Source organism: Anopheles coustani, chromosome 3 (assembly GCF_943734705.1).
Source record: "Anopheles coustani chromosome 3, idAnoCousDA_361_x.2, whole genome shotgun sequence".
In the NCBI taxonomy this organism is placed as follows: domain Eukaryota; kingdom Metazoa; phylum Arthropoda; class Insecta; order Diptera; family Culicidae; genus Anopheles; species Anopheles coustani.
Genome location: NC_071288.1, coordinates 65813052 through 65828381, shown reverse-complemented (window position 1 = coordinate 65828381; position 15330 = coordinate 65813052). Strand labels below are relative to the sequence as shown.

Genomic DNA, 15330 nt, shown 5'->3' with positions numbered 1-15330 from the left:
GCAGTATATTTAGTTGGATTGAGAAAAAAATATTGAGCGAAATTCTACAAAATTCGAAGTGGGCACTTTTTCCTGCCGGTCACTGTAACTTACATGCAGTTGTAAACTACCTTAGAAGCCATAAAGACATATAACAGATAAGTTTATCTACTATGAGCAATCGAAATGTAGTGAACCTGCATAAACTAGAAAAAACCGGGAAAAGCTGAGAAAAAACCTGGAAAAACCGGGAAAAAACCGGGAATTTGAAATCATAATCTGAGTGGACACCCTGTATTTGAGTAATTGATACGGAAAAGTGATCTTTAAATGTTCACAAAAGTGATTTTTGTTTGTTGTATGAAATTCGAAACATCGTCTCTCATTTGAAGATTTTTTTCCTATAGTTTTTTATACTATTTCCTTTTGATTGTGATTGAAAACAAGCGGGGAGTTTTTGTCGACACCATACAATTTTGCCGCCAACGAAAAAAAAACGACGGAACGCTTTCGCGGAAACCTTTGAGGCACACTACAGAGGTTGCAAAAACCTCTTGGCCATACCAAGGCAGAGGCCCACAACGTCTACGTCTTCGCCGGTGCCAGGCAAATAAACGGTTCCATTGTAATCGCGCAGTTGGTGGAGGATGTTGCCGCCATAAAGCGAAAGAAATGGATGGATGAAGCACGAACGGCTCATTTTCATCCCTGTTAGTCTTGACGTAACAGCTCCCTTCTCCTCCTGCAGTCGTGACTTTGAGCCGGGGTCACTTTAGGTTCGTGATTTGTCTGTCGAGAAACACAGTGTCGATCTCCGGCACTATTAATCTCCATCAACGGGTTTCAAATGCTACTTTGTGGCCGAATGGGGAGTGGAATTGGCAGGGTTTTTTATGGAGTGTAGCGAAAATAAATTTGCTTCTGAAAAAAATACTCTCGTTTATCGAATGCATTTTGTTTGCATTGGAATATCATGTTGACTTGACACATTTTGTTATAAAGTTTTAATATGGAACTGCACTCTATAAATTATGAATGTTCAATAACAAAGCAATAATCTTGTTAAAATTATCAAGAACACAGTATATGGCCAAACTCTTGTCAAAGTGCACAAGTAGAAACCGAACAGTGTTTGAATTCTTAGCCACAGAGGAGATCATAATGAAATCTCCCTCTGTTACTGCCTCATCTTAAAACAACACATGCCGGCCATGTGTTTCTGCGAAAGGCTTAACTGGAACTTCTTTCAACGATGGGATGGGAGCATCATTCAACCTCAACTTTTTTATGAGTTGATGGAAGAAACGGAGCATAAAGAAAGATACTCAACCAGTCACGCAACCAGACCAGAGAGGGGCAACGCTTTGATGCATCATATTTTGGCGTGCATATTTTTCATGCTAAAAGAAGGAAAAGACGGATGGATCGCTGCACGTCGCATCACTTTGCATCTTTAAGTTGTCTGGAAGGATTTGTTGGCGCATGTGCTTTTTTTCTAAACTTGCTTCATGTTATTTAATCTTTAATAAAACAGTAAGTTGTAGGGTTTGTTCGAAGAAAGTGACGGGACCTTTTCATTTATTAATCCTTGTATGGAATTCATTCATTAGACGGTTTTGCCGAGACCCATTTGTCGTTTAGTTTAGTGTTACCCGCATCTACACGAATGCATTGCAATCCCACTGATAAGGGGTTCAGTTTGTTCGAACCTCGCATCTAATTTGTATGCTTCGTAGCTAAAGATATCGACATAAACGAAGCGAAGTGTTGTGAAGCACATTATGGATGCACCGGATGGTGGACAAACCCCCATGACTTGTTGTTTGTCATTGAATATTCAAAACGTGAGCATTGCATAGTATTACTTTGGACTTCTTATCAGCGCCGTTGGTTGTCCAAAGTATGCCATTCTCCGTCGGTTTCATGGCAAAGATATGTAAATTCGGTTGCTAAAGTTTTAACAACACAAAATTCGACTATGTCCCGCCAAAAAGGTATCTCTCATCTTCTTTTGAATTCTGTCATCATTTAACGGACACATACCACACCCCTATAAATGTGTTTGCCCTTATACGACTGCTTTTGTTAGATGAGGTAAAGCAAAGAGGGGCAGCATACATATGTTTCAGCATATACAGATACCTCAGCGGCTTGTGAACACACATGTTACGGCACATGTATGTATGCTGTGTGTGTGTGTATGTTAGGCTCGCAAGGGATACAATACCTATCTGTGTTTCTTGTTTGTTTAAAATGAGAAAACCTTCAGCCGCACGTAGGACAGACAACTAACCGTTACTGTAAGTGGTGGTTTCAAGTAGTGCGGGGTTTGTGTAGGTTAGTCAAGTAAATTTCCATTCCACTGCAGTACACTTTTGTTTGGGGTGCACAATCATTCGATTTGATGGTGCAAGTGAATCAAACGGGTGTTGTTTATGTTTACCTGTTGACAACAATGCTCGTCGTCTGCATCAAATGCATAACAGCCCGTTAAACCTAGGCAGAAGTGTGTGGCTGTTTGTTAGGTGATAAGAAACCTTATACGAAGGAGTTCTTGTTTGCTGAGGGAATTGAACTGTTTAGTATTCTGTATTGTGTAGATCTTCTTATCGACTTGACTGTTGTTAAGTTATTAAAACATTGTTACAAAATCGTAATTTTATGTAGGGTTTTGATAAATATATTTGTATGCTTCACATGTGCTTCACTTGTTTTTATTTATCACATAAACTCATCAATTTGAACATAATATTTTCAGGGATATAGTGTATTGATACACTTATCATTTTGTTTTATTGTCAAATGATATATGACTAACCATGTAAAATCATAGTTTCTTTATTGCAAGTAAAAGAAAGCCATTCTTCAATGGGAATGAGAGGGAGATTTTACAAAAATAATTAACGGTGTGTCGGTTTTAAAAAAATGTATTCTTTGAACCATACATTGAAACGGTGCAATTTGTTTTGACAAATGTCGTTAGTTGATGTTGTTTTCAAGTTCTTTTTTAAAATAACTCTGTGAAGCAACAAACGACGGTTTAAATCTGGATTATATCTTATCGACAACCTTTGCCATTTTGGTTAATGTAGGGATGGAAAACCCGTACAACGTTAGAGGTTATAGAAGTTTTATCATAAAATAGTACATCATACACGCACGACGGTCAACGCTTGTTGTTTTGTAAATTATCATCCTCCTTCCGTATCGCACTTTGATAGTTGACAGTTGTTTATGGTCAACAAATCAAACTGGAGTAGCGACTACTCCGAAAATGGCTGCAACAATTTCTTATAAAAGTATTCAAAACTATTCGCATCACAAAGTTCGAACCATCTGTTTGTTTTCTGTGTTCGGAGGAAACGCAGCAACCGGTGTCCGTGGGCCGATGCTGCCATGGAAAATGTATGCGTAATGTTTTCCCGCCAAACGCACTCACTCTCGCACACTCTTTATCGCTGTTCTCTACATCGCCGCCTACTTTGTTGTCGGTGGTGGGTTGATTGGTAACGCCGGCTACTACCGTGTACACGAAACCAACAACAGCCACCATCCGTAGCCGGGAAAAGCGATCACGGGTGGAAGGTTTTCCCAGCCTTGGGTTTTTGCGTATTGGTGATGCTCCCACGGCACGACGCTCGTGGTGGTGAAGGGGAAACCGGTAACCTTCGGGTGTAGTGTGGGTCGCCGTAGGCCGGGAGGAAAATGCGAATAAGAGAGAAAAATACACTGATGGGGATGCGATAGTGGAGGTGGGAGAAGGTCGCTCTAGGTGCCAGGGATGGGGGCGTGCGAATATGGCGATGGAAATGTATTGGAAAAGCCTCTGAATCCCCTCTGCACCATCCCCGTTCCACCAACCGATCGGGGTGGAAATTCTGTCGTTAGCTTTTGTGTGTTTGTTTGCATGACGATGTGTGTGTGTGTGTGTGCGAATTTTCACTCCATCAAGGTCTTTTCCATGTCTGCCTTCAAGTGTACTACCCATTCTATGTGTAGTGTGATTTCCAACCGTGTGCGTTTGTTTCGATCCATGGTCAGTACAGCAAACATTCTCCACGCTCTCCGTCACATTATTTTTCAATAAAATTACACTACCATACGCAAAGAATGCATCGGAAAATCTCCTTGATATCTTATTTTGTGTATGTATTTTGAGAACTTACTATGTCACCCTGCACAAGTATAAGCTGGCGACGTTTTTGTTTTTGTTTGCAAACAAGATGCATGCTCCTTTGAAAATAATTGGTTTCTCATAAATAATACGTCATCATCTGGTGTGATTAAACTTAGTAATAATTACTCTATCAGTTAATCTCTGTGGTAAAGCACCATTTCTAATCCAGTCCGTCCGAGGTTCAAATCCCACTGTAACGTTAAAAATAGTTGTCGATGCTTTTCTTTGAAATAGTAATCCCTTCCAAGAAAATGTATAATGCATTCAAAATATAGTTAGCAAACAATTCAAGGGTCTTCTGACTGAGAATAAAATATCTTTTTACAACATTTATTTTTAGTTAAGTTTAATTTATTAGAATAGGATGACTATTTCTTTCAGTAAAAAGTAGTAATAAACATATTTCCATCCGGGAAATTTTCACATTCATACGTTATAGAAAGTTTGTCAACAAATAGTCTTCTTTTCTCTTAATATTTAAGCATAATATGTTTATACCATAGTCTGAACATTCTTATTTTCCTACACCCTTCTTCCTTGGCAATACTACTTCTCACGATTAGCACAAATTTTCCTAGTACTTCTTGTCAATTTCAAATTTACCATGTAGCTGTATTGTCATGATCCTCTTCTCACGGGATGAACCAAAAGTCCGTCCTTTGTTGCAGATTGAAATATGAGATTTTCGGATAGCAGGGATTCAAATTAATGGGATTTAATAAAACGAAAGGATACGAATTTTCCCTCCCAAACTTGTCTGTCAGTTTTGGTGGTGTGCAGTTATTGAGTTCATTGAATTGCAGACGAACAGAACCTCTATCCTTTCGTGTTTGGTCGTTTTCCCAGTTTGTGGTCGCGTTGCCATTTCAAGCATACCAAACAACATAATGGACCGTCGTCTGGATACTACCTGTGCTTGATGATCATGTTTAGGGGGATACACATTTTCATTCCATACACAATAAAGCGTCCTTTTCAAACGTTCACAATGGCTCAATGTATTTCTATGGCTCATGATAATGTTTTTCAAATGAAATGTGTACAGCTCATCTCCTTAAAAGTTTATCGGATAAAGTGGATTTCGCTTCATTTTCCCAAGGTTCTATTTTGGATTATTTGGTAATTGGTGGTGGATTAAAATGGTATGAAGTACGGCAAAAGACGACTTTGAATTTATCTGTGTTTGAAGGGTTGTCCCTTTTGAACCAACAGTTATTCCTCTTTACTCCCCTACGATGCTGGAAGAAATTATTAGGATTACGGGACCCATCATTTTGACGGAAAACTTACAATTCTTGTTATCATTTCCGTGAAAAGTTTAAACAAAACTTACAGTAATGAATTATTGTTACGTAAGGATTTGTATTGTGAAAGTTATACTAAGTATGCATAAATTTTGTTTTCTTTGAGTCAATTAATAAAAATTGAAGTTAGAAACGTCCGTAAACCAAGTGTGTTAAACCGAAAACATTATTTCTGTTAATATAAAGATTCCGTTTACATTTCTTATAGATATATGAACACTGAAAAACACAGTTAAATATTGTGTTTCCAAATTGTTTTGCTACATTAACTTGACTAAACGTTAAATTAAGTTCTTCAACACTTGATTTTCTAACGCTTTTTGTATTGTGGATAACTTTTTTCTGAAAATGCAAATATGTTACACTTGCTTTCACAGAGTTAGGATTTTATCCTTTCAAATGAAAAAATCCTTTTGTTTCACTGTTTTTATTCGGTGTTCTAAAGAGATCGAAGCCTCTGCTGATAGTAGTTTTGAAAACAATTGCCTGAGGGTTCTCCTCTATGCGCTTAATAAAACATCTACTAGTGAAACTAAAACATGCCAAGTTCTATACGCAAATGTATTGATAGCGCATATAAGATATAAACAGCTAAGCTTCCTTGAAGAGTTTACAAGGCACGTCTTCACGCTTATTCTTAACGAGATGTGTGGTGTAAGAAAAAGTCTATCACCCCCACTGGTATATGTTGCCACGGCTGAAGAAAACCTGGTGGGGGGATTGTTTTGCCATCGATATGGGCGCAGATAAAACGCTAATGGCGTGTTGGTGGGCGCACGTGGTCGCGGCACACGACGACGCGTGTGTTTAACGAGAGGTGTTAGCGCGGTAGAACCATCTCACCGTCGATTCATAAAATCCGTGTTGGTTTAATCCCGAGAGAAATGCGACTATCGACCACAATACTTCTATCGACGCTAGGTCGAGGGCACACCCCCCACCCTGGGGTGGTTGTATGTTATGTTGCATTGCGTCTCCTCACCGGTATGGTATGTGTTGGTGGAATGCTGATTCCGTAGGCCTTTCCCGTTCCTCATCCTCACTAACCGGTTCTTTGCACGGTTTGCCTTGGGTTTACTGCGTACGGAAGAAAAACATCTTGTTTTTACAATCAAAGTTAGTGTTACCTGCTCGTCATGTTTTTGTATCGTCGTGTGGGATTTTAAAGCGGACGGTTGACGTATGTGTGGAGTCGAGGTTTATAAGCAACTTAAGTCTAGTACGGTGTGGCACAGCTGATCGATCTCGAGCCAATCTGAAACCATTCAATCAAGGCTTTTTGACCAAACATGTCACTTCTTAATTAAACATGTCACTATTTTGTTTCATAATGCTTAAAACGAGAAAAAAATGTAAGAAACATTCATAAATTGAATCAAGTATCTGATATCCTTATAATTATTGTTAAAGTATATAAAGGTAGGATATTTTTCTGTAAGAAGGGATCCGTAGTGGAATGCGTTCGTGGAGAACCAGTTTTAGTATTGGGTACCAACCGAACTGATTTCCTCCGTTTTGCGTAAGTTTTCCTTCGAAACGCCTTCGGGGTCCGTATCTGATCCTTTTGTGCTTCCTTGGTGTGTGAGATTCCTTTCCTCGGAGTAAACGACCGAATCCCATTCAGAGATTGTGACCTACATAAACATCGCAATCGGGTGGAAGTGTAGTGGGGTGTTCCGCAGGATGTTGGCAGCCGGGGACACACATACACGGAATCGATTGCGTGTGCCCCGACCGTCCCACGGACACAAGCAGAAAATCATGTTTTGAGGGCGCTTGTTGCTCTCGACCTCCTCGGGGTGACGATGTATGTGCGCTCGCGTGTGTATGCGTGCGTGCGTGTAGATGTATGTGTGCGCAACAAGGATCAGCTGATTTTGACATTTTGCTTTGGAGTTCACCTTTCCAGCGGCAAAGCAAGGCGGAAGGAGAAAACTGTTCTGGCGTGGTAGTCAAAACAAAGCCGAATGAACCGAAGGATAGCTTAAGCATTAACCAAATACATGTAAGCTCGTTTTCCCGAGCAAAATATTGTTTATGCAAAAGGGGATATTTAAAACACGATGAATGAACTATTACGAGAAAACAATTCGTCTAATATGATTCGGCAACAACAGTTAAGAAAATGACAAAAACAGTGGAATTCAATAAACAATGTCGTCTTTTTTCCTTCCTTATCCTTTAACAGATGCCATATTTGCACCTACCGGATGGTGCCAGCATCATCGTGCAGAAGGACGCAAAGGGAACGATCCCGCACACCAACAAAACCGTCCGCCGGATGATCGTCCTTCCGCACGATGGATCCACCGTGCAGCAAGGAACCCAGAGGTAAACGCGTAAAAATCCTTCGACGAAAGACCAGCACACTCCCCCTTCGATTGAAAATAACAACAATTTTTTCTCGTGTTACAGGATAATCACTACCAGCGGAACGACGGCAACGGTCTCCACTGGCCACACGAAGAAACAGAACGAAGTCATAAGTAAGCTCGTTAAAAGTTTGTTCTTTCTATTAGTAATCCGTACACCGTTGGTTTTGTTTTGGGTTAATCTGTAGACCATTAGCGGTGATGGTAGAAGGGATTGGTGAACAATAAGGGACAGTAGCTCTATTTTTGTAGAAAAAATAATTTTTAGCATTGCATTTTTTGCACAACTTCTTTCAAGTATGCATTATTCGTAATGAAATATGAATGATATTTCCTTGGATTCGTATGTTCATTTTGTTGAGGATTTGGGGCCGAAAGGAGGGATGCTTATAGCATATCGATTAATATTTTGATCGAACGAATGGAAAACTCTTGCGTTATAAGTATCTCTTTAAACTCATTGCACTCGAATCTAACAAAGGAAGATAATTGTATTAGAGAAAAAACTAAATTTACTATAATGTTACTAATATTTTTATAGAGATGTTTTCATAACAAAAATCGGCGATAGTTTACGATAAGTTTTGAATACAATAGCAATTTATATCCGGATGAATCCAACCCTTATTTAGCGATGGGTATTCTATGTGATTCTACGAAGGCCTTGCTGTGTAGAAAGGCTAGAAATTAATGCAACCCTTTTATGTCGCCACTCTTCTGAATTTATAGAACTGTGCTACTCCACCCTGACGTACTAGTAATCAACTCATCCGTCAAGTCTCCATCGAACATACCGTGGTCTCATGGCCGTGCTGAAATACGATCGATTGACAAACGATTCACCCGGCCAACGTTGCCTTCAGTTCGCTACCCCTTGCTCGCCTTCCAGTTTTGTTGCAACGTTAGCACGAATCACTTGGCTAGTTGGGCCCTTTCCATTGGGTTGGTAATCTTATCTCTTGCCGCCACCACTTGCCTGCCTGCCTTCCTTCCGTTGCCAATCGATGAATCGTTCGTGTGAAATAAAAATAAAAAATGGTTGACAAATATTCATCAATTTTTTATCATCTTGCAAAGACGATGGGGGGAACCGAATGGATCAGGTTGCACTAGGAAACTGATCGATATTGGAATGTGGATTTTTCCATTTCCGAGCATAAATTGGCTTTTCGTGCACCGAAGTGTTGTATTGTGTAGGGAATAACTGGGTTGTCGATATCGATTGTTTGTATATGCGTTTTAATATGTAACCAATTTATAGTTCTAAGTAGTAGTATTTATTTTTATCACTAATGTGGTGTTTTGGTTTTGTTTCTTTCTTTTATCTTATTACAAAAATCCTTCCTTCCACCTAATGCACCTTAATTCGGGTGTGCTTTCCTAACAATGTCCTGTATAAACATTTCCATTTGCACGACGGTGGCTGCGCGGTACTTGCCTACCCTTCTCCAACACGTCATTCGTACCACAATGTTCACCCTTAAGACCAATCCAATTCCACTCTAGCGAATGGCATCATTGACTCGAAGACGAAAACCATCCTCACGGCGGCGGGCACGGGCGGTGCATTTATGTCCCCGCTGGGACCGATCCAGCTGACAGCCGAGGAATGCAACGACATATTGATGAAGCGGGCAGCGGCAGCGGTCGCAGCCAACAATCAACATGCCATCACCAACAGCACCGATGGTCATCACACATGTAAGCAAATCGTGTAATTTGCCTCCCCGTTTGAGCCTGTTTCTCGGGTCGAGTTTTTAGAATTTTCAGCAACTGTTCGGTGAAATTGTAATGCCAAAATTAACGCTTGTTACCGTTTTTTTCACCCCGTCTAGCCATTGCCGTGCAGGTGCAGAAAGTCATCCAGGGCCTGGAGGATGGTGATGATTCACAGGCGGCAACCTCAAACCACCAGCTGAAGATAGAACCGACGCTAAGCATTTCACCGAAGCTCGAAGCCGTAGAGATTGATTATGTGAGTAGGGGCATTGTGAGGCCCATCCCGGAATGTGGAAGTTGAATGGTGATACATTAAACCCTTATTTCCCCAATTCGACACACAGAACGATTACGTCCAGGCAGAGGCGGCCACACCGACCCCGAACGTGGTCCCGAAGGAGCGTCCGTACTCGTGCGATCAGTGCGGCAAGTCGTTCCTGCTGAAGCACCATCTGACCACCCATGCGCGTGTCCATACAGGTACGGGTGTTGAGTGGGCGTTTACTGGTTTGAGTCTTCATTAAATCACTGTTCCATTCGTGCCCCGCTAGGTGAACGGCCTCACGTGTGCGTCCACTGCGGCAAGGACTTTGCCCACAAGCACTGTCTCAATACGCACTTGCTGCTGCACTCGACCGAGCGACCGTACCAGTGCCAGGAGTGCAAGAAAAGCTTCACCCTGAAGCACCACCTGCTGACGCACTCGCGGGTTCATTCGCGCGAACGTCCGTTCGTGTGCCAGGAGTGTGGCCGATCGTTCCCGCTGAAGCGCCACCTGGTGACGCACAGCAAGTTCCACGCCGGCGAGCGGCCGTACGTTTGCGAGGACTGCGGTGAAAGCTTCGCCCAGAAGGAGCACCTGGTGATGCATTCGCGGTTCCACGGATCGCTCAATCCGTTCGTGTGCCAGGACTGCGGGGCTACGTTCCCGCGCAAGTTCCAGCTGGTCAACCATGGCAAGCTGCACGGACGCATACCGCACTCGTGTACGCTCTGCGGCAAGGAGTTCCTGCAGAAGCGCACCCTAGCGGCGCACATGAGGTAGGTTCAGAGTTACAAGTGGAAAAGATGTACACAAGACAGAAAAATAAATACAATGCGTGGGTAGGGTGCATGACTAATTTTTTCTGTAAATTTGAACCAATTGATTCAAATGCAGATTACGTGTAAAAACTAAAACACTACCGCACATAGTGCACATGATGTTGTATTTTTAATTAATCATCTCATATCATCTTTCCAATTTCAACCCGTCCACAGGATTCATACCGGCGATCAACCTTTTCCGTGTATCGCCTGCGGTGAAGGATTCCGTACCAAGTCGGAGCTGAGTGCACACAATCGTCTCACGCACAGTGGCACCAATGCGAACTCGTCTTCGAACGCGACCATCATCACAACCAACACGGTCGTTACGTCCAACGCGCAGCAGCAGCAACAGCAGCAACAGCAACAGCAGCAGCAGCAACAACAACAGCAGCAGGCCCAGGGCCAACAGCAGCACATCGAGGTGCAGCAGATCCAACACCACCAGGGTCAGCAGCAGGTGCAGGAAGTGGCTAATGGCAACATCATTACGACGATTGCCGCCACCGGCCAGGGTTCACCCGAGACTTCCCCGAGGCCCCAATATGCATGTCGCGAGTGTGGCAGCGCCTTCAATAGCCGCGAAGCATTGGCCCTTCACCTACGCCTGCACACCGGCGATAAGAGCCTGATGACAGACCTGTGCGCCCTTACCGCCGCCATCCCGGGCCATCTCTTCCCGGCCGTCAATCAAGGTAGGGGAGAGGGATGTTGCATGATGGAGAAACGGGACGATGGTGTGCTTGTGTTTTGTGTGTCGGGAATTGAGTTTTGGACACAATGATGTGTTTTATTCACTTACTAACATGACGATGGCAGCATTTGCTTTTCATTTGAAAACAAATTTCACCAAAACTACTCCCATAACAACTGAAATTGTATATAACAAAATAATACAGAAAACACTCTGTATAACTTTACTCAAATCCTTAGATTCACTACCCCAATTACCTCCAAATCTGCTGTTTCATTCACATGTTTTTTCTTGCTAACTTTAACCATATTTTTTATGTTTTGGTTTTATACTCACATGTACACATTTTATTTTTGTTTTCTATCTTTTTTCTTTCTCTTTTTCATGATTATTGACCACTCTTCTACTACTTCTACACTACTACCACCACACCCTCCACACCGCCTCTACCACAACCAAATACATTTTTCCACAATTAACTACCAACAACAAACACATATTTCACATGCTCGTTTTACTACATTATTGTGTCGGTTGTTCATAAACGGACACTTTCGTTTACTGCAAACTAAACTCACAAACCGGGAATGGTTTTTTGGCTTTTGTTTTAATGTTGCTACATCCAACAATACTGGTTAATTTTGCTCACGGTTCATTTCTTCTAACACTGTTCGATGCTTGCTCGTTGTTTGTGTGTTTGCTTGAAAACAAAACGACAAAATCAATTAATCCGCTTGTTGTTTGGTAAAAAATTAACAAATACTTTATTGATCGACAAATGAATTTTGTACAAATGAACGGTCATTTGCGCGCAAAAGAATATTCGCTGGTTGGAAGTCCGGCAAACGGTGGTCCGACGACTCTCATGACGACAAGTCCCGTAATACAGAGCAATCCTCCCTTTCCAGTACAAATAATCACCTCCTCCGGGCAGGTCGTCCAGCAGACGATCCAACCGCAAAGCCCTCCCCAGCAGCAGCAGCAACAACAGCACCACCAACAGCAGCAGATTCAACAGCAGCAGCAACAACAGCAGCAGCTCCAGCAGCAAACACAAGTGGTTCAGCAGCACCAGACGCAAACCGTCGTCCAGCAGCAAAATCAGCAACAGCAGCAGCAGCAGCAAATGCAACAGCAGCAGCAGCAGCAACAGCAACAGCAGCAACACCAGCAGACAGTTGTCGTGGGACAGACGAAACCAAAGTCGCACTACTGCACCCACTGCGGCAAGGGTTTTGCAGCCAAGCACGGTCTGCTGCTGCACAACCGACGCCACCCGAACGGTGGTTGCACCGTGCGGACACACGTGTGCGAGTGCGGTAAGGCGTTCTTCCAGAAGAACCACCTGATGCTGCACCAGCGTCAGCATTTGGAGCAGAAGCCATCGGTCGGTGGAGCTGGGGCTGCGGCAGCCAATGCTCAGCAGCAGGGTCAGGCTAGCCAGCAGCAACAGCAGGCGGCCGCCGGTCAGCAGCAACTCGTTGTAGTAAGTTCTTTGCGATCACAGGGCTCGACAGGTTAACTTACCGATCAACCTTCTATTTCGTGTTGCAGATTCAACAACCAAACCAGGAAGCATTGGTACAGCAGCAGCAACAGCAGCAAGCCCATCAGGCCGCCCAGCAGCAGCATCAACTGCAGCAGCAGGCCCAGCAACAGCAGCAGCAACAGCAAGCCGTCGCTGTGCAGCAGCAGCAGCAGCAGAATCAACAGAACAATCAGCACGGCATGCGCAACCTGGTGATCGCGAATCAGCCCGTGCAGGTATCTTATGTAAAGTTACTTTAATGTTTCACTACACGAGTGTGTTTTGTGTGCGTGGAAATACAGCTACAGTAGATGGATTGGTCGTAAGATCAAAGTAAAATTTATTGGAGCTTTTTGAGTGTAGTAAAACAAACCAAGAAGACGATTGAGCAAAATAATGCTTGTTTGGGATGTTAATCCGTCGTGCTAGGTATCAGCTTGCCAGGAAGAGAGGGGCTATTTGAAATAATGATGGTTTCTTTGGTCAAATCCATCAACTATGGTTCCTGCTACTTTCGTTTGAAGAAAACTTTGATGTGACTAAATTTACGTGTCAAGTTCATCTTGATTGCGAATCGTTTTTTATATCGGTCTGGGAGGCAAATTTAAAATAATGGATCGTTAGTGACCATGTTAGCACCTCATCATAAATGCTCTGAATGTCTTGGGAAATTGATTTTGAAGATAATTTGTATGTGCTTTCACGATAGTGCCATTCAGCGAGGTTCGCCATCTATTTCATTCGTTTGTCGTTAGAAATGTGGTTGATGTGAATTCCTCCATTTTCATTGTATCTTATTTCCTTGAAAGTATCATGCATGCCTAATAAATGCAGGAATCATTTTCAATTTTTATGTGCAAACAAAACTAGAATGTTATCCTGCATGCCAAACTGTTTGGAGTGATACATCCTTCCCTTACGGTCGAGCGTTCGAGCAATTGATACCAATGTGTTTTCCTTTTTCCCTCTCTCCCTCTCTTCCCCGATTCCTCTTCGGTCAGGTGCAGGTGCTAGAGGGTAACACGACCCAGGTGATCAAGTACGAGATCATCCACGACACCTCGCGGCAGTCGAACGTCGAGTGAGAAGAGGCGATGCTCCGTATAACCAAACCGGATGGTACGGAGGAAATGAAGAAAGTCTTCATACTGAAGAACGAGATGGGATGAAACTTGCTTCACGGTGGCGGCCCCGCTGCTGCTGGTGGCGTTGGTGTGGCCGCACCCGGCGCTGTTAGCTATTCCGCCACCAACACCACCACCTCCTCCTCCTCTTCTTCCACGCCGGCCGTGCTGGACGTGGGTGCGGGAAATGGCCCTGCGAATGGAAATGGAGAAGGAGGTGCACCTCCTAACAACAACAATAACAATCTGCAGCATCATCATCATCAGCAGCAGCATCACCGCAGAGATGGTAGCAGTTCCGGCGGTAATGGAAGAGGAGGTGTTGGAGGTGGTGAAGGAGAGGGGCATTATTTGATAGCACACAGTGGGCAACAACAAGAACAACAACAACAACAGCACCATCAACAACAGCAACACCATCAAGCAGCAGCATCTGGTTCGGTTGTAGGGATAATCGCAGAGACAAGCGAGGACGATAAGAGCACCATCATAATTAACCACCACCAACAGCACCAACCTTCTCATCAAACATCTCTGCACCATCATCACCAACAGCAGCAGCACCAACAGCATCACCATAATCAGCATCATTACCAGAAGCAACATCACCATCGGCAACAGCAGCAGCAGCAGCAGGAGCAAGTTGTGGTGACAACACCGGCTAGCATGATGTCTCCGAGCGATCATCATAATTACGCTGCCACGGTCTCCGACACACGGCACGTCACGACGAGCACTAGTACGGCGTACCACAACAGCTATCACCACCATGGCGGTGCGATCGTGAGCGGCCATGGCACCGCCACCGTACAACAACAGCAGCCATCACAACATCTCCAAGGTGCATCTGGCGGTGGTGTTGTAACAACGGGAATAATTAAACATGAAAAACTGTAAAAGTGGACATACAGAAAACAAGGTTGGTGGCTTAGGTGTCTGGTGGCCAAACGAACCAGTATGTTGTGAAGCAAGCAAATAAGATTGGTGTGATTTGAATGTGGTACCGTTTAGGACACGTGACCTCAAGTATGTGGAAGGGGTACAACGTATGCAGCGTTTTATGCATATGTTATAGATGTAGATGTAATAAGAAAGCAAGTCCTGTTGGCTAGGAGCAAAGGGTAGAAAGGTGGTCAAACTAGAGCCACTATCTTTTAGAAACTTTTGAAAAAAATTTTTAACCTATGCTTTTACCAGGATAGAATTCTAACTCTTACTCTTTGGTTTATCCACAACGGTTCATATTTTTTTCCTCCCCCTCTGCCTTTTCAATCCATTTATCTTGAACGGAATTACCTTAAGCATGAAATTATTAATATGAAAATCTACCTTATCATGAACCTGCGT

General features: G+C 43.2%; 2 protein-coding genes across 5 annotated transcripts in view; both read left to right on the top strand.

Annotated features, from left to right (window-relative positions):
- The window catches only part of LOC131271535 (zinc finger protein 420), a 33475-nt gene extending 19308 nt beyond the window's left edge, over positions 1 to 14167 (top strand). For 3 of the 4 annotated variants that reach the window (XM_058272993.1, XM_058272992.1, XM_058272991.1), the window contains exons 3-12: positions 7649 to 7791; positions 7876 to 7946; positions 9318 to 9533; positions 9668 to 9807; positions 9896 to 10031; positions 10103 to 10592; positions 10812 to 11332; positions 12150 to 12817; positions 12886 to 13095; positions 13861 to 14167. In XM_058272993.1, coding sequence (XP_058128976.1) covers positions 7649 to 7791; positions 7876 to 7946; positions 9318 to 9533; positions 9668 to 9807; positions 9896 to 10031; positions 10103 to 10592; positions 10812 to 11332; positions 12150 to 12817; positions 12886 to 13095; positions 13861 to 13944 — 2679 coding nt within the window. In that variant the 3' untranslated portion in view covers positions 13945 to 14167. The remainder of the gene's footprint in view (positions 1 to 7648; positions 7792 to 7875; positions 7947 to 9317; positions 9534 to 9667; positions 9808 to 9895; positions 10032 to 10102; positions 10593 to 10811; positions 11333 to 12149; positions 12818 to 12885; positions 13096 to 13860) is intronic. The other variant, XM_058272994.1, reaches the window with a different exon arrangement.
- A 3-nt stretch (positions 14168 to 14170) lies between these two features.
- On the top strand, positions 14171 to 14880 carry LOC131265490 (G-box-binding factor-like). Its single transcript, XM_058267764.1, has 2 exons — positions 14171 to 14200; positions 14251 to 14880. Exons 1-2 carry the CDS (start codon positions 14171 to 14173, stop codon positions 14878 to 14880), a joined length of 660 nt encoding a protein of 219 aa, XP_058123747.1.
- Positions 14881 to 15330: the final 450 nt, after the last annotated feature.